Source organism: Tetrao urogallus, assembly GCF_951394365.1.
Source record: "Tetrao urogallus genome assembly, chromosome: 9".
Lineage (NCBI taxonomy): Eukaryota > Metazoa > Chordata > Aves > Galliformes > Phasianidae > Tetrao > Tetrao urogallus.
In genome coordinates, this window is record NC_136822.1 from 7,767,530 (window position 1) to 7,793,717 (window position 26,188).

The 26,188-nt window shown below is 43.1% G+C and overlaps 1 protein-coding gene across 2 annotated transcripts; it reads right to left on the bottom strand.

Annotated features, from left to right (window-relative positions):
- Positions 1 to 606: 606 nt before the first annotated feature.
- SERPINE2 (serpin family E member 2) lies at positions 607 to 10,004 on the bottom strand (the record flags this gene model as incomplete). Of its 2 annotated transcripts, XM_079539602.1 has the most annotated exons (10): positions 607 to 644; positions 1,471 to 1,554; positions 2,123 to 2,209; positions 3,201 to 3,301; positions 3,446 to 3,644; positions 5,886 to 6,080; positions 7,142 to 7,369; positions 8,489 to 8,608; positions 9,066 to 9,086; positions 9,749 to 10,004. In XM_079539602.1, the coding sequence occupies 10 exons, from the start codon at positions 10,002 to 10,004 to the stop codon at positions 607 to 609; spliced, it is 1,329 nt and encodes a 442-aa protein (XP_079395728.1). The 2 variants fall into 2 exon arrangements, with proteins under 2 accessions (XP_079395728.1, XP_079395729.1); XM_079539603.1 differs by lacking the exons at positions 8,489 to 8,608; positions 9,066 to 9,086.
- Positions 10,005 to 26,188: the final 16,184 nt, after the last annotated feature.

Consider the following 26,188-nt stretch of genomic DNA (forward strand, 5'->3'; position numbering starts at 1 on the left):
AAAAACAAATATAAAATTTAAATCCAATAGAAAGTGTATACTAGCAATCTAGCAATGACAAGTTTACATTACATTAAGACAGGACAACGCGATGTGTATCTAACATCACATTAGTTTTAAAACTCTCAGTGATACATGCACTATATAAAATAAAAACTGCTAGAACTTTTAATCTATTTCTACCAAGAACACCCAAGTATCAAGATACTCAAGGATCAGAAGTAATCTTGATAGAGGTATCTACAAATTAGACCTTTTCCACACACAAGAAACCAACATTAATAGAAATGTTTAACATTCTTTGTTAAAATCCTCTCACAAAAGCCATACATAAAATTCTTAGTAGATACAGAAAAAGCTCAAAAGTTTGTTAGCATGGGTAACCATTCAGTAGTTCAGAGAATCTTCTAGACATTTCAAAGACATACTGTAGTTTTCAATCTGTATTTTTCCCCACAAAGCCAGAACTACGTTGACTCTCATTTCAAAACCTAGTCAGTGGTTAACACTAGTTCTTGAGTGAAGTCAGAGTAGCATACAAAATATTTAACAGAACAGGGGTGCGTCACATGAATCTGTTTACTTCTTGAAGAAAGTCTTCCACATTCAAGGTTTGTTTATTTGTCCCATAAACAAGATTGTACCTGAGCGAATGAAATGGAAACAAGAGTTACCGGTCTGCAAATACAGTGAAATTTTTCCATGAAAGCATGGAATCCACACAGCACAGTTGAGCTGCATCATCACAGTCTTGTCTACTCTCCCCCATGTCTGTCAGCTCTGAGTAGACAGCAGAAAAGTGTATGTTTGGATAGGTAGCTGGCTCACATTTCTGGAGACACAGCTCTTCTGATGGTCTGTAGAACCAGGGGACTGCTGCCAGGAGCCTAATTCTTCCCTGCATGCTGGCAGCTACATCTTGCTCCCCCATAACTAGCATATCTATCGTGCACAAGTCACTACAAGAAGTAGATGTCTGCTCAATAAATGTGTCTGCACTGCTTTAAAACTCAACCCATGCTGTAGCAGACTGTGACCACTATGTACACTCAAATTAGTTCACGGTAGGCCAAGGCTACATTCCAGATTCCCGAAATCCCTATTGCTATACTTGGCCCTATCCCTATTTTACAGTCTATCAGAAAGTTGGCCCCTATTTGCTAAATTATCAGTAAAGAGAGTTATTTCCTTCCCCCTTCAGGGGAGCTATGACTTAATTGTTCTTTCTTACCCATAAACTTGTCACACCAGTTTACAGCCAATACTTATTCTCTGTACTGAGTTGTATTCCAAATAAGATAATCCAATGTTAAAGGCATTAACAGAATACTGGGAGTACATTTTAAAGAATTCTCTCTCGCCCTTCCTCTGACACATACACATGGCAACAACTATTAAGTAATCTAGACTTCCCCTAGCTGGGAATTTTGTCTGTTGCAGTTTTTAAAATAAAGTACAAGTACTCCTTACCTGTAGGATTGTGCCGGATGAAGAATACAAATGGTCTGTCTACTATGAACCAAGGAGGGGATGATCTGGCTATTAAAATTGCAGCTTGCAAAAAAGACAAGGTTTGAAGTTAGGCTAAGAAAGTATCATAACACAGAAGATACTCTATTGAAGTGAAACTTTCTGGTGTATACTAGAACTTTGCACAGGCAGAGATTAACAGCTAAAATCCACTTGATTCTTTAAAGAAGCACAAGTCACATTTTACTCCTATAGGAACCAAAAAAAAGTAAACACAAAGAGGCCCCCAGGAAGGTAGAAGGACGTCTCCTGTCATCACATGTAAAGGATACAGCAGCTCACTCTTCTTCACCACCTGGATAGCAACAAACTTTATAGTGGTGGTCAAAGCATGAGCTATTAGAAAATACTTTTCCAGAAAAGATACTTTTTTCCAGAAAAAAGTAAACCTGCTTATACTTCCTAGGACACCGATGCTCTGATCAATATTAGCAAGTGATGTTCTGAAAAAGTTGCATAAAGCCATCAAGTAATTCAACCTGAAGTACATACTTTCCTACAAAGATACTGAAGTAGGCTGTCTTTACTTAGTGATATAGTCTGTTAATCCAGTTTTTCTGACTCTGCCACTTTATCAGTAATAGTTACTTACTTGTTGCTGCAGAAGCTTTGGTTCCATCTTCACTAACTTCGATTTTCGTCTTCTGCAAAACATGAGATACATGTAGACCTTCTGTTCCTGAAAAAAAGTTAAAAAAAATAGTTTAAAAAAAATCTTGTGGCTAGCATGGCAAACATCAGAAGCTGCTATAATTCTGCTCAGATCCTGATTCTGCTGTGAAGAACTTTGGATACAATCACTGAACCTATAACCACAAAATAAAAACTATTTACTCACTTTTCCCCATTTACTAGGCTTTGTTTCTATTGCCTGAAGTACACACTTGCATTTTTAGTTTTAGTAAGGATGAGCGAGTTCAGATTTGTTTTGCTGGTGGTGGGTACTTCCCCCCCCCCCCCCGTCATATTTTTATCCGAATTTAAGTCACCCTCCCATTTATCTCAATGTTGAGGGCCAGGGTGGAGGAAAGCACTCAGCAAGACACTTCACTTTCACTGAAACAGGAATCTGTTCTCCAAATCAGGTAAGCAAGCACAATGCAAGCTTTTTCGTAACATCCCTGTAGGAACTTATGAAAAATTTGATGGCTATGGGGAACAGAGGTAAGATGACATTTTGTCAAGCTCACGACTCTAATGTCTACATCCTATTTTCTGATAGGAAGTATTTAGTTCTGGTTTGGTCCAGTGCACTAAGCTAGATATTTAGACTATTTGTTTCCTGCTGCTTAAGAAAATTCAAATTATTAAATACATACTTTACAGAAAATATTGCCATTATACCTTCAGTAAAGATCTAAAGTATTGTTTTAAGTCCTGCCATGGATTTTAGACAATGCTTAAGATGCCCAGATTGTAACAAAATCTTAACTTGCTAAGCTGACCAGCATGATTTATTGCTATAATGCAAGGCAAGAGGAAGAAAAGACACTACAGTATTCGATACAAGCAAGAAGCCATGCTTGGCTGAGTACAAGCCAGAGCTTTGCTCCAGTGCCATGGTAACACTTATCCAAGACAAAACGGACAATTACACTGGTAAAACAACACTTTATTCAGTGCCAGAAACTAGGAATAAAGACCACCAAAAATTCAGTAAAATAACTTACTTGTTATTTTTGCAAAGTTTGATTTTGACTCATCAAACATATCTGTAATACCAAGTGCTTTCAGAGGGTCCTTTAAGTCTGTTTCTGCTACTGCTGTAAATCTAATTAGAAGAAACAAAAAGAATGCATGGGTATTATGTGAGAAAGTTGCCTTAAGCACCATGTTCCTCTCCTGTCAGAGGATGTATATGCACAATGACTCCGAAACACTCCCTGAAGGAGAAACAGATGACACTGGTACTTACTTAGGCAAAATAACCTGCACTCTTTTGGCTACCATGGTTGTCATCCAGCTTCCTATTGTCTTTGTGCTGATGTGTGGAATGATAGCGGAGAGTGGCGTTGTGTTTTCCGTGGGCAAAGCAATCAGCATGCTTATCATTTCTCCGTGGTATGGCAACTCGATTATGTTATACCACAGCTCATTTGGAGTACTTGTAGTACCTAAAAAAGAATAGAGATGAGCCATAATTCCCCACAGCCTTAAATCTGTTTTATTTTCAGAAACCTGCTGCCACTGAGTCCACCAGGAAATCTTTTCCCACATCTCAAGAACTGATTCTAGCATCACAGACTGCCTGCATTCCAGCGAGGCAGTCCTTCAAGTAGTGGTATGGGTAGAGATGCTACTTGGATAATATGAAGCATATAATATTTGTATTTGATCTGCATGTTGCTTCCCAGTCAAGTCCAATCATCTTGAACTTAAAAGCAGCTACACAAGAAATCATCAGGTCTGTATATCAGCTGGGATCTAATTCAGATCTCAGTTGTAGCAGAGCTGATTGAGCACTGAGAAGCAAAGAATAAGAAAAGGAGCAGATCTTCTTTCCAAACTGAAGAGGTCTTGCGGACAAACCTTTTCCTTTAAGTGATTAAATCACCTCCTGTTGAAGTAGTCAGCTGAATTTACTTGCTTAATAGGAATCTCATTAGGAAGCAGTTTTAAGTCCTTCAAAGTAGAGGAGAGCAGCCACTTTGATGTAATGGAAAAGGCCAGCTGGATGAGTGAGAACACCTCCAAGTTACAGCAAGCGTTGGGAAGACTGGCTTTGAGGAGCCCTCTGTAAGTTCCCTTTGGTTACTGTGGAGTTTTTGGCGTGCGACATCTTACAAGTTTTCCCTGGAACATCCTGTCAGTCTAATCACAGACAGGGTTTCTGGGAAAGTTTTAGGATAGCAGTAAGTACTTTCCTTTTTCTTCATGTAAGTCTGCACTTCTCAGTGCAAACTGAAATTTGAGATCTGCATTAGAAATTTAATCTTACTGCAAGAACATGCAAAGCTTTGACAGAGTCTGTATTGCTTGAAAGCTAGTAGCATTACATTTATTAGGCTGTAAATGTGTTAAGCTTTGCAGTTTATCTCCTTTTAGTCTGAGAACCATTGTCATAATATGACCTAAGGATCAAAATATTGTAGCAGAAGTCTCCACAAAAAAGTGACAAATGGTAACCTTTCCAGCCATCAAGTACTACTTTTCTAGTCTGCTGCACGCTGCCATCATTGCCACTGAAACATATGAAACAGGAGATTTCATCTTCACAATCAAGGGATGGAATTTAAAGATGCACAAGTTGTTTAAGAAGTTTGAGAAGTCTTAACTCAGATCTTCTCTTGCTCCTTTCTAGATTAAGAGCATTTCTAAACTAGGTTTATATCTACATAATTAAGTCTTTAACCAGCATCAACAGAAGAATGATAAAAGCCTTTCAGATAGACTTGCTAAAATCAGTCTCTAGTTATTAACTCCTTTCAAACTCTACAGATAAATAAGTGGGGAGCCTACTCTGGTATATACACATCCCCAAAATCACATTTAAGCAGCTAAAATATAGAATTACATGTACTCCAATGCATAGGTGATTTTCAAAGTTACAGCCTTTTACTTTAACACAAACCTATTAGTATTACCTGAACACTGCCAAGAATAAAATTAGACATTTAAATGCTCATCAGCGGGTCTTTCCTGTTTACTCTTTTGCATTTAATAGCCAGTTACATTCTCAAGCCTGTTCCTGAAAGCATACATAGCACATTAAGTTCCAGACATCAGAAGCATTGGAAAATGTTCTTTCATCAGAGCCTTAATTTTTGACCAGTACCCATACACCTACATGCTGAAGCTCCGAGGTACACTGTTAGTTGTACCAAGATACAAACATCAGCTCTGAGCTTCTCACGCAGAATTCAGGCCAAGCCTACTGAACTATTTGTCCTGTGACTCAATTTGAATTTGAGGAACATGCGCTCCTCTGGCTCCTTCCGAACTGTTGATCATACAGAGATCCATTTCTTTATTATACTGTGACACAGACCAATTCTACTCCAATCTTTTATTTACAGCTCTTTAGCAGGTAAGTTGCAAGTTTCAGTTGGCAGTCCTCCTTCATTCTCATCTCTTAAAAAAATTCTTCCTGCAAGACTTAGGAAACATGCAAGGTTCTCAATTTCAGTACTTCATGTTTTTCACTTTTTTGAAAAGCAGGATAAGGCAAGCACTTGGCTAGACCTAGAGCAACCTTTCATAGCAACCTCACCCATACCTTACCAGTACAAGATGCTTTCATAACCACACAATCTCCAGTATCACAATAAGTATATCAGCACACTCTTCAATTTGAAAGAAAAGAGAAAAATTTTACCACTCCTTCTAGAGTATTCAGTGAGAGTTACTGAACTCACCGCAGCGGAAGATGGATAACTGGGACAACATGGGAACTTGGTAGATCTTCCCATCAGCTCCATGAAACGGCCGTTTCTTTGTGTTTTCAGGTCGAAATCGTGATTTCCATAAGCCCTTGAAGTATACAGCATTTACTAGAACCAGTCTGGTTAAACTGTCAATGTCATCTGGAGCTACAACTTGATCAATCATACCTAAAAAGAAAAAAGGTAAGTATTTGTTTTCATAACATTAGCCAGTTTTCATAAGGATAGTGAATCACATTTTATTTTAAACCCTTTGAATGTCTGTCAGTGTGACAGCTACTCATTATTTAAGATTTGAGATCCATGCAGTCAACAGTTCTGTTTTTTGGTAAAAAAAAAAAAAAAAAAGTAATCCTTCGGGATACCTAGCAAACAAGCAGCATATCTAGCTAACCAATGAACTGATGGGCCTTACCTTTTTCAGTTTGTGATCAGATCTAAGACTCAACCTAAGGAGGTCATAGCGATAATAGTTTTAACTGAAGCACTTCCCCCTTTCACACACAGCTTGTAACACTGCTATGCAAAGCTGGTGACCTGGTAGAGAAAGAATCTGACAGCCTTGTTTCACAAATGGCACATCCAACATCATTAGCAATATACTCCCAGTTCTAACTCCATGAGATACCAAGCATGTAATCAACTAGACTGTGATGTTGTTGCAAAGCACCATCTCTGCCTTCAGTACATCTAAACTTGACAAATGGACAGCAGCACACTTGAATCGTGAGGAGTTCAATCAAGGCAGTGTTAATTAAAAACCTTCTAAACATTACTCCTAATAACAGTGAAACATCTTGCAAAAATTTAGGGCACTAAGAGCAAAAGCTGGACTGCCCTAGAGTTTATTTTATTTTAAAGTCTGATGTACTGAGTTGCTTTCAAGCTTTTTTCCTCCTTCTTCCCCACATATCTGAGGACACTTAGCTTCAGGAGAACACTGCTTAGGTTTCCTGCAGATTAAATAAAGATTATTAACAGCAGAAGCTTTTAAGTCTCAGAGGGAACAGGCATGCACACAAATCACACAAGTACACCAGCTAGGGCACCGGGGCTACTGATCACTGGCAAACAGACTCTAAAATACACCATACATGTCAGCTTATAGATCGTTTCCAACCGCAAGCCAATTTTCTCCCTCTCCATTTTACTCCAGTGTTCCCAATCAGATCTGAGAGATTGAGAGGTCTGATGCCACTCATGCACAGAAAATACTGGCTAATACTCACCCCTTGTTTCATTCTTCACCCACTGGTTGATAGAATCACAGGCTGTATTTGGGTCCTCAAAGTCCACACTCTTGACACTGCACTGAAACACTTCTTTGTTCCTTGTAACAAAAGGCACTTCCATTTTAAAGCCACTCTTTGCAAATACTGCATTAGCAATTGTAACAATGTCTTTATTCTTTTTTGAGACTATGAGCCTGTTTATCTTCTTTAACGCTTTACCAACTCCTAGTTGGAAAGAACAGCAAGTTTAATTTAGAACAAGATGACAAACAAACAATTACTTTAGATACAACTATTAATGACATGAAAGGTCAGACATTAAAGGTGCTGCAGTAGAAAAATACCAATTCTGAGAAGGCTTCCAAAATACACATTTCTGAGTTCTTGTCTGAAGAGTGCTACTACTTCCCAGGAAATGTACTTTCACTGATGCCTATTCCCTGTCTAGCAGTGTGCACAGAATGTGCTAGACAATACTAAGGATAAATACTAGGGTTCAATTCTTATTATGGATTATTTCTACAGAAGATGCTGTGTCAAAACATATCATTGCTATGTAGCTTATGTGGTTCTTATACCGTGTGACAAAAAAGTCCAAGGCTCAGAGCTGACAATTGCGGGTTGTCCTGAACCTCAGAGCGCAGAGCTTAAGTTGCCTCACCATTCTCCCTCTCCATTTACTACAGAACAAAGGAAATCACCGAGATTTCTATATCAGGTTCAAGTCTATACTTAGGCTTGGACATAGTCCTTAAGAAAACTAGATTTGCTACAAGCATAAGTCAGTCTCTCAACATGAGCTGGTCTTTAAAGAAGAAAAAAGAAAAGCAGTATAAGCTCCAATATCTACAGTCAAAGCCTTTAGGATATGAAAGCAGCTCATACCGAGTGCTTGTTAGCTCCTTCACTGCATACAGGAGAATGCATATGGCAGCACAGAAGAACTGCTATGTTCATCACACTCAGTTCTCCGTGTTGTTACAGCTTATGAATAAGCACTTGTCTACACAGGGAAGATACTGCCAGATAAGAAACTTAATATTCAACCATTGTATTGGACAGGATACTTGAGTGGCTGTTTTCACAGCAGTTATTAATGAGTCCCCTCCGTTTCCCAATACAATTTAGCAGGAACAATTCCAGACTATTTCCCTATGTAGACAAACTTAAGAGAAGAGCTATAAAGGGAATAAATTAGTTGAGTTATTCTCTTAGTTGCATATAAGAAAACACCTCAGATGGCTTTGCTGTTTATAGCATCGTGAATGCTTTAGCATTACCGTTTTATGAAGTTCTACATGTTCACTCTCCAATATTATGGGCAAATTCTTTTGGAGAACATACCATAACAGAGGTTCTCAAACTGTATTCTGTGGACCACTGGTGGTCCACGGAGCACTTGCTGGTGGTCCGGGGAGAGCTGGCTGGTCTCATGATGCTGGCTCTCCTCCTTGCTTCCAGCTGCTAAATTGCATTAAAAGACAGCTAAAGATAGATTAAATACTTTCCAACTATAACCTTTCCAAAGCAGTTGCTGTAGTTGCCAAAGAACTGTAAGGCATCTTGAACAAAAGCAGAGGAGGTCTGTGCAAACAGACAGGTAGCATTCCATACCAAGTCTCTATAGCAAGATAGAGGCTACCTTCTGAGAAGTTTGAGAACCTCTGTGTCTCACAGAGACCATTAGAAAGTATGTAAGCCAAATAAAACCAGTTGATATAATGTATCAGAATTTTTGTGAGCACTCAAGATTTGAGCATTAAGATTCTCCCAGAGTTGATTATCTCTGGAAGAGATTTCAAATCTACAACAGTAAGAGCTTAAGTTGCTAAGTCGTTTTGCTGTGCTTTAAACCAAAACAGCAAAGCAAATGAAGACATGTTATACAATGATACTACTTAAGATTTTAAAATGCACTTACCTCTTGGAGGGTTTTCTGCTCCTGGAAGGAAGACAGAATGCTGGTACTAAGATGTTAACTTTTGGCAAATACACAAATACTTAGCATGCAAAGTAAAGCAGCAAGAACTTTCAGCCTACACCCGCTAGAGGGGCAGGCATTGGCAGAAGAACACAAACACAGGTGCATGCAGTGTCAGGAACAGACAAGCAGAAATGTCTGTTTCAAGGTTCCATACAACTGTGGTTTCAAGGATCCTGATAGCAGAAACAAGTGAACAAATCTGAAGAGCAGAGTGAAAGTATCAATTATATGATTAGACTTTGCACTGATTTTAATATAAAAAGAAATATCCTACTGCCCTTTTATCTAAAGAGTCACATTCAGGACTGTTCAGTACAGCCTCTCTGAGCAGTTTTAGGAGAGCAGTTTGCAACAATGAATAATTCTAGCCAGGGCCTTGAAATCATCAGCAAAGCTACTTACAAGCTAGTTAAACTGTATGTAGATGTCTACACTCAGATTGTCAATTAAGTACAAACATGTCCATTTTTTGCTTCAGTAAACTGAGTTAACAGGTTTATGATGCAGTCTAGCAGACTTTGAAAACCATCTCAAAACAGAATATGATTCTGACCAAACATCAAAAAACCTACAGCCCTCAGAAAAACCCTCCTACCCAAAGAACCTTAGCAATCACTTACCATTTACACTATATCTCATCATAGTTGTCAACTGCTTCTTTGTCTTGCCATCAGCACCCAGCTGCAACACTCCCAGCACTGATGCGATTCCATGAGGAGAAACTACTACATTGTCCTGAGGCTTAGCTTTCACTATCTGATTGAAGACTTGGATTCCAACATCAGAGCTAAGTTCCTCCAGAGGATAAAAATTGAACTGGGAACACACAGATGTTAAAGTCCCAAGAAGAAAGAGAAGTGAGAAGTGCCAGTTCATGATTTCTGGTTGGAAATAACCTGCAAGAGAACAAGACGAGAAAAATTAAGTCAGCCTTCAAAAATAGGTGTTTGGGTTTTTTTTTTTTTTTTCTCCAAGCTTATTTGTTTGGCAAATCTTAACTGGCAAGCTTTGCACATGCTTCATGCACCATTCGAACTTCTAACAGCAAGACTCACACCCACACCTGCATTTTAGGTGTGGGGACCTCCAGAAGCAGAGACAACCACAAAACAGCTAGATGTTAATGACTATATAACAGGACAAAAGCCACCAGACTGGAAAACACCCACTGCCCCTCCTTCAAATTCTCTTAGCTTTATATTTCAGACAAATGGAAGCTCAGTATTCTGTTCAAACTGGCTTATCGGACTAATTATTGCTAAGTGCAGTGCTATGGTTCTCACCCAGTGTACTGATACAGATCACAGATCATTTTCTGCAGTGAACAGAAGCATATATACATATGCAAATAGACTTGTTGTGGGAATTTGCACCTGCCTAGAATAATAAAAGTGAGCTGCATAATCAGCATTTTTCATGATGAGTAACATAGGAGGAAGAGTCTCAGATTGTAAAATGCAGGGTTAAGTCGGGATTTTTGCTTGTATTTATCCATGTATGGAAATTTAGCAGCTATTAATGCAGAAAGAAGATCTATTCAAAATGGGGCCAATCTTCACCTTCGGAGCTCAATACCTAACAAAACAGCACTGTTACTCCCACAATGCCATAGAAATTGAGGCACAGGCAGCAGCAGCAATTTGTTCAGGACCTCTCAGCATCTGATTAGAGAACCAAGCCCAAATCCTGAACACACTAGGTAATGTTTACCTACTAGGTTTGATTTCCTCTTCATGGATATGTATTCAACCCCATTTAGTTAGGGCAAAAAAAAAATTACTTAAAGCAATAGTCATGCAGTAATCTTTTCCACAAAATCAGGCTCTCTCACTAATCTTTGAGAAGTTCAGTCACAGCATAAAGTTAAGCACATGGGCGTCCATTTTCAAGCCAGCAAGTGAGCCAGCAGCAATTGAGTGTGCTGAGATGCTATTCTTCCAGTTGCACTGACAAGCCAAGGGGCAACCCAGAGCTCACTGAGGGCTAAAAACGCTGCAGAAAGTATACACAACTGACTCAAATATCATTTGCATACCACTTGCAAAAGATAAAAATAAGCCTCTCCTCCCCTTGAGCCTTCTGATAATCATCACACTTTCTCTTCTGGCTTAAGCCACCCCAGAGCAGGAGGCCAGCAGCAGCTCATTACCCAGCTGAGAGCACTGCACAGTTTCCACAGCCTGCCTCCCACTCTCGAGCAGGGCACAATGCAGCAGGGAGCTCTGCCATGGCAGCCTACCTACGCTGCAAGCTCATGCCACACCAGAGTGCCTGGTTACCAGAAAACCAGCTGGTGTTTCTATAGATTCACTTAATCATCTTTTAATAGCATGTACTTTCACTGTGCTAAAAGGGTTGAAAGCATCAAATACAGCATTTCCACTTTCTTCTGCACCGCTTCAGGGGAGGCACTCCACTTACTCAAGCTTACTCCTACAGCACAGAGTAACTCAAATGCTGACCAAACAGGAGCAGAGCTGAGCCATGTCTCTCCCACAGCCCAACAGTGATGGTATCACTGCCACCAGAGGAGCCAGTCTGACCAATTTAAGTCAATTAAGAAAAAGTAAGGAGGACAGGTTAACAGCCTGCCCTCTAATTAGGTCTGTCCCATCAACTTCTAATCCTCCTCTATCCCCCAAGCGCTTTGGGAGTCACAGAGGTACAGTTCCTTCCAAAGGAGCCCCATACCAGCCACTGACTGACAATACACAACTTACTCTGACCTGGATTTGAGCAGCTGCAGCAGATAAGATGCACAGGAAGAAAATCCAAGTACAACCTGGCCCCAAAGCAGCCTGCCCAGTCACCTCCTAGGCCTGTTCTGGGCTTCTTCACTGCTGGAGCAGGAAGACACCATGGGCAGAGCCAGCAGTGTGACATGGAAAAGGAATTTGTACTTTTTTCTCATGTTAAGGAATACTCTTCACAATTATTTGATACTAATACTTACAACCCACCTGTCACCACTGTTTGGTTTTCCCTCTCTCCAAGCAGCAAGTACACTAAAACAGCAGTGCTGCTGTGCATGAAGCACTATCGCAGAACTCAGAGAAGGCAGGTTTGAGCTTTAAGGATTTCAATACCATGCTGACCATCTTTCCCCTACCAGGAACCCAAATGGTATTTTAAGCAAATATCCTTAACCCCAGTATTAATCAGACTTTTATCCTTACCCAGTATCTTGGCAAAAAAAGATAAATCTATTACAGATCCTTAGAGCATACCTCCCCTTGAGGCCTTACATTGCAGAGCATGCTACAAGGGCAAAGAACAATGATACAGCTACGAAACTAAGCTGTTTTATTGTCGTTTATGTACTACATCCGTACAAGCCTGGTTAAAGTCAGACACATCTTTCCTCTGCCTTTAAGCTAACACAGTACATTGTGGGTCCCATGTTTTTTTTTCTTAATTTCACTGATGAAAGCCCTGGCCAGATTCAGGAATGGCAGACTCCAGCAGCCATGTATTTTTCCTCAGAGAACATGTGAAGAGTAACATCCCTGTCTGAATAACATGACTGCTTCCGAGGCAAAAATAAAATCCAGCAGCTACGGCCAAGCACAAAAGCCACAGCCTCCTGCGCCTGGCTTCCCCAGACACTACTGGGCTCACCCAATCTCTCTCTCCTGCTATGCCATTAGGGAAGGTCACTCTCTGTTTGAGAGCACAGTTTCTAGCAGACACCTAATAAATAAGTGAAACCAAGTCCTGCAGTATTCCAAGCACAGGAAAAACTAAAAGCACTTTTCAGTATTACTTATAGAGCAGTTGATTCTTGGCTCTGCTATGCCCACTGCGTGGCCTAACCAGCTCATGGAGGAGCTAATTTCACCTTAGAGCAAAAACAGCATTCATATGTTATTAATGCTCCTCAGATGGATTTTAGTATATTTAACTTTTTATGCAGTTCAGTAACAAGAAATTTACATATCCTGAAAGAAAGAACCAGCTTAACCACAGTGCAAGGAGAAAAAAGCCAGAGAGGATGTAGGATGTGTAGGATGAAAACAGTTGACCTGCTATACAGAATATCTACAAGCTTTCAACAAGCTTTCATCACTGCATCTAAAAAACTTGGCAACAGCTAAATCAGAATTTAGGTCTTGCCCATGACAAGATTGTTTTGGTGTTTGTTTTATGGGTTCTCTTGGTGGCATGGGATATCTCCAACAATATGATGCCTTTGGAAAAAAGATGAAGAAGCTTTTTGGGACCTTGGTTTTAGAAACTATTCTCAATCCTATGAGACAGTGAGAAAGCTGATGCATTAGTGAAACTGCATTGCAATCCATATGAACAACACTAGAGTGCCAGGTCTTCAGAGCCATAGGTTCCTTGTGGCTTTTCTGCTTTAACAGAAGGCATGTGGTGCTGAGAGGGAGGGTACATGCTAGCTGGGAGTATGATTAGTCCTATATGTAGCCTGTGGCATGTGGTAAAACACAAGGACTTCAGCTGGACTCAGTGATCCTTATGGGTCCCTTCCAACTTGAGATATTCCGTGACTATGTGAATACCAGCAACTCTGTTGCTTCACCTCCCTTACCAAGGAGCACAACCCTGAGTCCTGTATGCCATGCTAAATGCAGAGTTACTGCCCAAATCAGACCACCAAGCCTAGTTTAAGGCACTGTATATTTTCAGACAAGCAGTTCAGTTGGGTAGACAGTTATCAGTAAGGAGGAAGAGGAACACCACTATGTGTCATATCTGTCATAGAGTAATGCAAAGCTACCAGTACAGATGAGATGTCTTCAGGCTACCAGTCCCTGAAGAAACACAGCCTCTAGCCCATAATGCACTCAACTCTTATTAGGCTCGACCATTTAGATCATCCACGTAACACACAGTTGAAGATTTTGGCTGAAGCATTTACATCAGTAAAGAATATGATGCTTCCAGCCTGCACTCACAGAATGCTTTGTGCAAAAGTACATTAATAGACTGTTTCATGTGAGTACAGAAAAGCATTTGGTGGAGCTGAGAGTTACATAGTCAGCCCTTAGCACAAAAAGCCACTGAGTGTGGAGATCCTCCTACAGGAATTAGGTTATGAAGGACTCCATCTTCAGACAGCCAGAATGGGCTGTTGCTGATCTGTACACAGATTGCTAGTGTAGCATACATAGTGCTGCAACTACAGCACTAAGTGCAACAGTATGTTAGAATCCTACATGACATCTCAAAGCATTTATTTTGAGCCTTCACTTCAGCAGCAATAAAATAACCCACCAGGCTCCTCTCAGCTGCAAGCTGGATTCTGCAGTTTCTTAAAAACTTACCAGGCAAAAAGAAGTTTAGACACTGGACTTCATTTCTGTGAATAGCTGAAATTAGAATAGCAGCTAAAGACAGATTAGTCCCCAAAAAAAGCAGTCTTTCAACACTACAGATTTCACTGTATTGAGCCCCAAATAGCTCAAACTCCACCTGGACCAAACATCTGGGGGCTTCTCAATACCTGAGGTGTTGGTGTCTCCTTGTCAGTGCCATCTGTACTACTAATTTTAAAAGTCTCATTTCAGCTGCAATGTGAGCAGAAAAAGTAGCTTCACTTGCTGCACTTAACATACTCTCTCCAGCAGGACTGAATAAGTACTCAACCAAATTTATTAACAGCCTTTTAAAGAGCTAGCTAAACATAGAGGAATTGTTTCTCCAAAGCAACAAGACCACTCTGATTGCAGTGGGAAGGTCACACGCCAGGTCTTGTTTTTCAGGAGATGCACACTTGGCAGCACATTGGGAAACTCAAGCTTTCACTCTCCCCCTCCTTGCAGGTGTTTGCAACTCCTCTTCTGCTTAAGCCTTTTATCTCAAAGCCTTTAACTTTGAGAGTCCTCTCCTAATATGCTGCGGGCCACTCCTAAATATGCTTCTGGATTCAGAACAGCAGGACCCATATCCTGAATGGAGGCAAGTTCAGAAATAGCATCGTTCACAGCACACAACAGACAAGCCAAACCAGAAACGTTCCATCTTCCTGCAGGTTTTCTGATACCTCCTGAAGTTTGGCTCTCTCCTGTTTAAACTCTTTATAGTGCTAGCTGCTTTGGGGAGGGAGGGGAAGAAAAATGCAAAAAGCACCACGGCCCCCCACATACATATAAAAATAAAAACCACAATGTCTCAGCATGTTAAGTAACAACAAAAAAAAAAAAAAAAAAGCACAAAACAGATGTTTATTACTCAGCACCTAGGAGGCTTAATACATGCAGAGCTTTACAAAGGAGGGATGATTCCTAGTTTTTAAACACTTTTAAACAGTTCAATACTTACATTGCTCCAAAAATGAGCAAGTTACTGACAACACCGAGATAAGCACACCTTGTACACTGAAATAAGCTGGAAGGCTTGGTTGTTTTTTAAAGACACATTTTGCACATTAAGATATTGGATTGACTTCAGGTGCTGCAGTCCCCTTTGCATTTGCACAAAGTTGACAGTGCTGGTTCTGAGACTCCCCTGAACTTCATCTTTCTCTGCAATTTCTAATTCTCCCAGTTCATTTGTCCATTTGTGTTTCAAAATGGATCGTCTCCATCTGGAAAGCCTCCCTCCTAGCTTCATCCAACCCAGCTCCTCTGCCAAGGGGGAATTTCCCAGTGGAGCTCCAACTTGTAAAACTGGCTGGCCCCAGATATGAACCATCTCTTTGTCCAAGCAGAGTTCCCACATGAACATAAAGATTTAATGACTCTCCATGAAAGTCCTGACCAATGCTTCCTGGGAGTTTCAGTTTAGCAGGAAGGACAAACAGACAAGCTTTACTTCAAGATTTCCAAAGGCTCATAGCTAGCATCTCCAGGATTTCATAAACCAGACAGATGCTTGTGAGAAAAAAAAAAAAAAATTCTTCTACAACATTTACATCGTAGTGCTTCGCAAAAACCGCATTTCACATGGTACAGTAAATTCAGGAAGATAGCTTTTGACCTCACCATTCAGTTATAACCGTACCACAGCCACACTGCTCAATTTCAAGAGCACAGGCAGGTATCTCTGTAGAATTTTGCTTTTACTTCTATTTACGTACTGATGGAAAAAGCCTACTTGAGCCTAACTTCATGAAGCAAACACTATTCCCTGACAGTGCAAGGCAGGGGGCTTACTGAGATGATTCTGGAATTTGCAACACCGCCACAACTTTCAAAGTCTACCTGCATTCTCTCATTACGACACATTCATAGCATTATTAAGGCTGGAAAAGACTGCCAGGATTACCCAGCCCAGCCATCCACCTACCACCAATACTGCCCACTAAAATGCATCCCTCAGCGCCACATCTACACACTTCTTGAGCACCTCCAGGAATGGCACCACCATTCTTTGGGCAGCCTGTACTAAGTTTCTACATGGTACTTTCATATAGAAAGATGGAACTCCACAGCCTTCTCTAAGGGCCACTGTCAAGTTTCACAGAATCAAGAAGACTAAACAGAATTGTTTTTAATTTACTGGTGTCCCTTTATTAAAGAAGTGGTTTTGTTGATCTCAAGTTCTTTATGCAACACTGCTATTTTACCATAATGAAGAAACAGCATGGGATAGGCAGCCCATCATGACTAATGCTGCAGAACCAGTTTTCTAAAAACCACACAGCTCAGTACTGTTTCACAACATGGCAGCTAGGCTGCAACCCACCACTTTGGATTTATCCCAGTAGAGAGACTGACAGTTTAGCAATTGAAGTATTTGCCTACAACTTAACAGCAGGTTCATAACCCAGGTTTCCCCTTGAGTTTTTGTAGAAGAAAGGCCTCATGGAACCACAGCTCCTACATTTACTGTACGTTAATAACACTCGCCATGCAAGCACAGGCTCATTAAGAGCCCAAGGCAAACCTACAGGTCTGTAAGTTCCCATTAATAAGGTGCAGGTTATCTACTCTTTGATAATGGGCTGTGCAAGTACAGATTCATTGAGCAACTCCACAAGATTTAGGACTAACAATGGCTGGTATCTTACCAAGTTGGTTTTCTCACCACCACCATCACCAAGTTAACCCTTACTGCTACTATAGCACGGGGACCTTCTCCTACTTGAAGAGCAGTGAAGGGAAACCAAGTACTCTTATTCATTTCCACTTGCTACAGGGATTCCTCTGACATCAGGATTCGCTCCCCCCTCTACAATCCTGTGCAACAAACTGAAATCTGCATCTTCACTCGAGGTAATTTTTTATCTGCTGGCCAGTGACAGGTGCCCTGCCTCCTGCACAGACCAGAAGGAGCAAAAAGCCTGGGTGAGAGCAGCTCCACAGCCACCGAGAGCACCTATAGCTGACTGACCATTGAGAGCTCCCCAGTTCTTCAGGCTTACAATACTAACAGCAGCAATCATAACATTCAGCTCTAGAAAAAGGCAGGCAAAGAATAAAGGAAGCTCAAGGCATAGGAGAGTCCTCAAACCAAGTTGTTACATACTAGATTAAGCAAATACTTGCCTTCAGATTCTATGCCTTTTAGGTTTAGTTTACAGAATAATCATTTTTTACCTACCTAACAGCATCATAACAACCCTAGTTCTTCTCATCCCACATTGTACAGTTAGGTCTCTTGTTTTACAGCACAACTGGAAATGGCATTTTCTGTGTAGCAGTAATACTTCCATACTCCTGGGAGTACGAGAGATGACATGACAGGACATGAGCCATGTGCCATCTAGCTGAAGCATATGCACACAGTAACAGATACATCCAAGCAGTGACATGACTGGATTTCAGCCTTCCAAGGGGACTTTAAAAGAGGAAAAAAAAAAAAACAAACAACAGCAAATACTTGAAATAATGCAGATAGTTTTAAGTCTTTTTTTGCCCTCCTACAAGAGGTATAACCGTGGTAATAATAGTGTTAGCAGTTGTATAAAATTACATATTTGTATTTTATTTCACCATAAAAGTAAACTGGAACAACTCCAGTATTCTCTGTCCTAAGAATCCTTGTAAGATCGCATACAACCAAGACCTCAACCATGAAGGCCTTTGTATCTAGGGAAATCTACCATAATCCCCACAAAATACTTCGAGAGAAAACACTGTCCTATTTTACAGCGCTTGCTGTACAACTGGACAGTGACAGCAGACAAGCCTTTTATTTACTAATCATCTTCTACAGTGTTTGTGATCAAATGAATTTATAAACCTTATTTATTACCTGGTATGCCAGTTTGGAACATAATTCTTAAAGAGTAACTTAATCAGAAATGAAAGTTCTTAAAATTAAAAAGCTGATTGATTACTTAAACCTAGGACAGCTTCACAGACTCAGATTCACAGACACATCAATTAACAGTTTCCATTAGCCATTTCTCAGCTACTTCAGAACTAGCTTAAAGTTACCATAGCCTTAAGGCTGCACAAAAATGACAGGGATATCTACATTTTTCTCTGCAGCACTCAGATTAATTTATACTCATCGTTTCCCCCTCCTTAGCTTTAGAAGCAGCACCACCAAGTAACAGGCATCAGAAATCACTGGTGCGGTAAGGCTGTGGGGATTCACATCTTGTAAGGACACAGAATGAGGCACCATGCCAGGAGCCCCAACCATGCTCCTCAGTCATGTGCAGGACGACCGACATTAACCAGTTAATGAGAACCAAAAACTATCCAGAAGAATATACTTGCAAAAACATGTTTTTTTCATTAATCTGACCTCACTTCTGATTAATCCCACTGGCTTCACTACAGTTTCTGGAAAGGCAAGACCCAAACTTCCGCAGAAGAATCAGATATGAACTATGCACGAGAGCCCTGCCAGAACAGACCACGACCTGCTATGTTAAATGCCTGATTCAGTTCAGACTAGGAGCTCGTAGGCTGGGCTGTGAACTGCGCTCACAGAAGCCTCCACACAGCCCATCGCTATTTCTGCAATGCAGATGACAAACCTCAGCAGAGGAAGTAGGCAATTAGCTGGGACAAGCAGCCTCTTAAACCAAGCTGCCAGAGCAGCTGGAGGCCGCAGGCTTGCTCCATTGCTGAGAAAGCTACATAAGATACACAAGCTACTCCTCCAATATGAAGGTATACAGCGAGGCTGAGACATAACTAGAGAAACTTCTACATACATTTAGATAGCTTCTTCACATTCTTTAACAAGCAATGGAAGAAAAACCACTGTTTTCCTCTTAGTTTTGTACCTTTAACATGTCAGAGCCAAGGAAAAGCCTCCCCTCTCCTATTCTAAAACAGCAAAACTAAGCAAAACTAAAGTCCTACCATTTTGGCCAGGCACTTGCAGTTCATACCAGGTGACAGTTGTCTCACAAGCAGTGAGGACCATCAGTAAGCAGAACAAGAACGTTCTTCTGCAGGAATAGTGTCCCAAGTTGTTAACTAAGAAAAGAATTTAAGGAGACAACAAAGCTTGGCCAAAGCTACATGAACCCCTATCATCTGCACATCAGTTGACCTAAGAGATTCTGATGGATGAGCATCTCTCAGTACTGCTTCTGGAGACCCCTGTGCAACTTACTACAGCTCACAGCCACTGCTGAGCAATACTTCTCACAACCCAACAGCTGATAACTGCATGCTGAGCCCACTGCACGCACACCACCTTTAGTAGGACCTTCAACTCACAACTCACTGGCAATCCAACGTGGCGCCCCCTCCATAGCTGTTCTGATGAGGACAAGATGGGAAAACCCAATTTAAAGCCAAGGAGGAGAGAGAACAGGAGGCTGCCTGAAGCTCATGGTTTAAACCAATTGCTGACCACAGTCAGCAAGACAGATTTCTACCTTCAGGATACCTATTTAGATGAGGAATATCCTTTCATACTTAAACCAACCTGTGGCATATTTATCAGATACCAGCATAAGCTACCTTCTAGTTTCACCCTGGAAATATAAACCAAAGCATCTCTGGCTATTCAAGGTGAACAGTGGACCACTGCTGCCAAGTATTTCCAAGATTTGTGCGCTTCCACAGATATTGCTGAGAAGAGGTGCTAAAGGATCATGCGTTTCAGTTGGCATTTATGTGCCTGAAGGCCAGAACAACCAGCTCCAGAAACTATGTCTCAGATCAGCATTTTCACATCCTCTTCCAGTGCATTGTCCGCAGGCTCCTACTTCAGCAGCAACCCCAGGAGCTGGTACAAGTATTCATGTAGTTGAGCTTGTAGTACCAACATAGTTCACAGAAGAAGACAGGAAGAAGCAGAGCACCAGACATCTTCCTTCCAGAACACATCAGCCTGAACATTTGTACAGCTACAGCTGTGAAATGGAATCACCTGTATTCTTCATCTTTGTTTCCTTCTACCCCATCATTTTAACCATGACAGAGGGGATTCAGCTGAACATAGATCTGGTTGAATGTTTTCAGCCTGGTCACAATTCCATATCTACAAACTATTCACTTTAAGGTAACTTACTATATTTTCAAGATTCTCTAACTTAATGTGTTAGCCTTTAACCTTTTTGGTAGAAGAGAAGCTCTTCCATGCTGCCTACCCTCCACAGCAGGAAAGGAGGTGGCAATTCTTAACATCACCCTGCTTACTCACGAGTTGTTTATGGTTAATACAGGTACATTGATTTACACTGTACTTAAACATTAGTACTTTGCTATAAAATATGATTTGTAAGTATGCTACAGGTCATTAGTAGGATGCCCAGAGGCATGCAAAGATGACTGTATTCAGCAGCACTTTAGAGATTAGCAATGATTCATCCATCTTTTCCCTGTCTTCCCACGTGTAAACTTCCTCAGCTCTGAAGAGTGGCAGAAGGCAGCTAACAGACCAACCAACTAAGTGTCTGGTTCATTAGGGCAATTTCCCCGATTAATATTATGAAAAACATCCTTCTCATGCACAGTCATGATTAAGCAATTCAAGCTGCTCAGACAACCCTGATTTCAGTTTCAAAAAAAAAAAAAAATAAAATATCAAGAAAGCTTTCACAGAGCCTCACTTTCTTCACCCACAAACTCTGCAGTTGCCTGGCAAAGACCAAAAGCTGTGCCCAGCTGCACAAGCCCAGCAGACAGAGCACACCTTCCTCCAACAGAAATCCAGCCCAAGATCCCCCCAAATGGCTCCCTTACTGCAGAAGTATGCAATCTACATACATCTCCATTTTAAATCCTAGCAATGAGGTGAGGGAGGTATTCTGATCCACCCATATATGCATGCACACACTAATCTAGTTGGGAAAAATGCAACACCCTGGCTTTGCTCTTGGCTGTTTCCCTGCCTGGCAGTATGCTTGCTAAGGAGCTTTAGGACTAGAACCGATTTCTAGTGGCACAGCGTAGAGACCTGCACTGAAGGTTCGTATGGCTCCAAGATGTGCTTGCTTCCCTGTTGTCAATGACAACACCAAACAGGAGCTTCAGCACTCGTGTGCACCTTTAAACAAAACCCACTGCAGATTCTTGCTTATTTTGGGACTGATGTGCGTTTATTCCCTCTCCTGTGAGCTATCACAGGCAGTTTTGTAGTGATGCACACATCGCCACCTCCTGCAGCAGTCTCTGTAACACCCAGACACAGGTAGCAGCAGCAGGAGTAACTTCCAGACACAGCTTCTCAGCATCTTACGAGCACAGGCAAAACTTGCTGACAGCTCATCCGGCACACAACATGCCCGCAATCCTAAAGGCACCACAGCCTGGTAGTCATTGCACAAAGTTCACATCTGTGCCAAACAGCTGCTGCTCTCACAGGTTTAGTCACACACCACAAAGCACCAAAACTCCACACTAGCACACCTTACACCTATTTGAACTCATCTGCCCGATCACCCTGCTCTTCTATTGCACCGGTTGTCACCTTGCACACTTTCAGGACTCAGCAGATCACCCCACGGGTGCACAGCTGCTTCTCACACTGTGGCTTCTCCCACTTCCAAGGTGTGCAGCGGTGCCGCTGCCCACACCTACACGCGCTTTATGAACAGGCACGGTGAGGGCTGGTTCCTAATGAATTCCTGCGAGGAGCAGGGAGTAAGACGTCAGTAAGCACTCACACATGAGAAAGGCAAGGGAGAGGAGGAAGTCATTTTTCAGCGCAGTTTAAGAGTCAGCCTCCCAGGTTTCTCTTTCAGGAAGTTGCCCAAGAATGCAATTAAAACCACAAGAACTAAACCATGTTTCAGAAAGACATGCAGGCATGGGAAAAGGAGGGGGAGGGTAGGGGGAGTGCCTGTTCAAGGCATCTAATGCACAGGCAGGTATTCATGGGTTTTAAAAGAAAAATCCAGCATTTGGGTTTAACCTGTTAGCGCACCGGTGGTCTCTCCAAAGGTTTTGCTTCTACATGAAAACCCTATCGCACATCACAGCACAGAAACGAGGCAACGAGCACCATTTTAAACGGAGAGAAAAGGCTCTCCAGCACCGCGCTTTCTGCTCCCCCCGAGGCGGGCTCACCCGGCACAGCCCCTCCTCACGCAGGGCAGAGCAGAGCGAGGAGCTCCAGCCCAGCTCACAGCTGGTGCCACCGGCATCACCTCAGCCCCGTGCCACTAACTGGAATTCGCCCACCCTTTCGTACCCAAACCGCAGCGGATACGCATCTTTCTCCCACACTTCTCCGTCGGTCTGTATCTCAGGAAGCCTTCAGCTGCCAGCACAGCTCCGAGCCGCTCTCCCAGCAGCAGGACGGCAGCTCCGGGCACAGCGGGGCTCCGGGCAGCCGCCGCGCGGTTCGGGCCGGGAGGGCACTGCCCCGCTCCGCGAGGAACTGGGGCGGCCCCGCGCACCCCGGGCTCGGCTCAACGGCGCTGCCGAGCGCGGAGCTCAGCCGGGCTCCGCTCCCTGCCCGCACGAGCAGCGGGACAGGCACGGAAACTCCTCGCTCGCACCGAACGAACGGCCCCGGATGGCGCCCACGGCAGCGCGGCGTCCACGCAGCTGCAGCGGGAAATTTATGCACGCAGTCACCGGAGAAGCGGCGCCAAGACCCGGCTGTGAGCAGCGTGTGGAGAAACTCCGCTCCCCCCGCACACAGCCGCCCTCTCCCCGCGCCACCCGGCGTCCAGCGGCACCCCCAGCCCTCCTTCCGCCGGGGCAGCGCTAACGGCCCCGCCGCGCCTCGCTCGGGCCCGGCCTCGGCCCCGCGCTCACCTCCTTCGAAGCTCCCAGCCCTCTCCCGTCGCGGCCGCCCGTACGCAGCGCCGGTCGCTCAGAGCGCGGCGGCGCCCGGTGTTTATAGGGCCCGCGGCCCGCCCCGCCCCGCCCGCCTCTCCGCCTCGGGGCAGAGCCGCCCGCGGAGCGCGTGGGGAAGTGCCGCCCGGCCCTGCGCCGCTCCGCCGGGCTGCGAGGGGAGCGGTGTGGCCTGCGCGGCCCCGGCGCCCGTGGCAGCGGGGCAGCGTAGGGCTCCGTGGCGGCACGGCCGGCTGCGTGACCTCGCCACGGGCTCTGCCCCGCTGCAGGATAGCAGGAGGCTCCCAAAGGGCCCCGTAGCGATACCATCGCCTCACGACGTCCCTTCCTGGCTTTTCAGCCAGGAGGCAGCTTGATGAGGCAGAAGCCTTGTCTTGGGAAAGCACATGTGAATCTTAATCGGTCTGATAGCCGCAGGCTCCTCAGCTGACAGCGAAAGTTGGAATTTCCACCGTTCATACCAAACTGTGCTGTTGTCAATCCCAAAGGAACAGGAGATCCATTGGTCTGACGGAGTACAACACTTTCTTGTTAAGTCATCCTTTCTGAGCTCGTTCTCCAAAAAATTTCACATGCACAGCACAGTCCAGCTTTGAAGAAACAGGACAAGTATGTAATAAACCACATTTTTTCCCTCAGGAGTTTGGACTCCTCAGCACGAAGGAAAAAAACATCTCCTGGCATGAGCTGCAGCAGCAGCATTTGGCAGTGTTTGAGTTTCCCAGTACCTGGTGTCCATCGAGATGGCCATGGAGAGCCCTCGCACAGTGCAGAATGCTGGCAGGCAGGACAGGGAAGGCAGGCAGGATGGGGAGGTGGCCAGGAACTTTGCCACAGGGAGGGGAACTTGGGACAAGGCCCTGGCACGAGCAGGCAGGCTGTCCAGGAATGCTTTCTTCACAGGCAGTGCCATCAGAGATGGATGTTTCTTAGGCTTTTAATATAGCAGTCACTTGCCATTTACTAATTAACTCCTTTTTGCTGTTTTCATTTTAAAATGTCCCCTTTTTCTTCTTCCAAAATGCTTCATTTCTGCAAGATGTTCCCTCCTGAGCTGAGTCGTGCTGAATTTCAAGAAGAAAACAAACAGTTAAAAAGCCCATTTGCATGATGATTATACTTTTAGCAGGAGTGACCTCTGAGTATCCATATTCTCCCCTGGACAAACAGAGAAAGCTATGTACTGTGTCAGATGTCTTACTTGACTGCTTAACATCATGTTGACCATATGGAGAAATGTTACTGAGTGGTCTGAGGAACCGTTTGGTACAATCTGGCTTATAGAATGGAGGAAGAAGAGCCAACTCATGACAAGCCTGCTGCCCCATTCTGGGGCAAGAATCCTGGCTTCAATAGGAAGGGCTGAAGACCTAAGCCAACATCCAACCCACAGATACTCTCTGGGTCCAAATACAGAACTTCAGGTGCAATCTTCACTATCTGTCTTCAACAGAAACAGGAAATCGGTAAGGGAAGTTGCATTTCACACAAATTAGCATGAACTAAGTTCAGTTTTGCTTGCACTCGCTTTGGACAGCATGGTTCTTACCTGGTAAAGCTCTGGAGCTGAACAGTTATAGCTACAAGGCAATGATATCCCTCTGCTTTCTGGTTGCCACAGTAGCCCACACCTGGATATTGAAGTAGTCCTGGGCAATCACCTCTCACGTGAGCATGAAATCATTTTTCCTCTTACTAACAAATGGTTTAAGTGATCAAAGTGTGCTCAGGAAACAGACATCATACATGGGTGGCCTGGATGTGGAAATTTGAGCATCAGGCAAAAGAAGTTGCATCCAAACAGGTTTTAGGTGAAGCTGCATGAGGTGGGTGCAGCGCGTGTAAGTCACCAGAAGGGAAGCAGCACTGACCTCTCCATCCTGGGGGCTGTGAGAACCACTGGGGCTCTTTCTCCGCTGCTTGCCAGATCCTCGCGTGACCCACCTCATCTTGACGGGAAAAAACACACATAACACTGAGCTTTTTTACTGGAACCATTCTCTGAAGGAGCTTTCTGAGGGCCTGATGGGTGCTGGAGGCACTGCAGTGACAAAATGTCCGGGCCTATCCACCGCCTGTCCACCAGCAGTGAGGCTGGCTTAAACTGCTCTAGAGACTTCAGTGCAGGAGGCACTGCAAGATCTGACTCAGATTCCTTTATGTATGTGCACGTGGGCTACAATCTGTTGCTACTGGAATTCATTTCATACGTAAGTACCTATGCACAGAGATTAAAGATGCGCACATGAAAGCAGAATTCACTGACAAGTTGCATGTGCTGTGAGGCTACGCTTGAAAGCACATAGGCTTGTCTGATGTTATCCCACCTTAGGAAGGGCAGATTTCAAGCCGTTCACAGTCTCTACTGAGGATACAGGAAATCTCATCCATTTTTTCCACTTGAAGCAAAACATCTCTCCCCACAGAGGGAAATGTTACTGTCGCCCTGTATGATTTAGACTTTTAGAGGAAGCTGACAGACAGAAAGTCATGGTGAAGCAGAAAAACTGATTCCAACACAAACAAGCCTAAGCTTCACAAAATAGGCTGTAGTTTTAACAGCCAGCTTAGGAGAAGACTAAGGCAGAGGCCCTTAATGAAAACTACCTTCTTTTCAGGCCAAAAATTTTAGAGCACCTCTTTTCAAGCAGATCAGATATATTAAAAGTAAAAGAAATTTTCCACACATGTTCTATAAAGCCAAGACTAAAAAATTATGGTGAAAGTGATAAGCCCATAGAATTTATTGTTTCTTGTATGGTTTTGACAGCCTGCCAACCGAATGGTGCTGCTATATGGAGAGTAGAAGAAATGACATTTTCTTTGCTTTAGATTGTTATAAAATTTTCAGTGCTTTACAAGCCCCCAGATGGTTTTTATGACCCCTGTGGGGTTGCAACGTATTGACTGAGGAACACTGATTTATATAGCAAA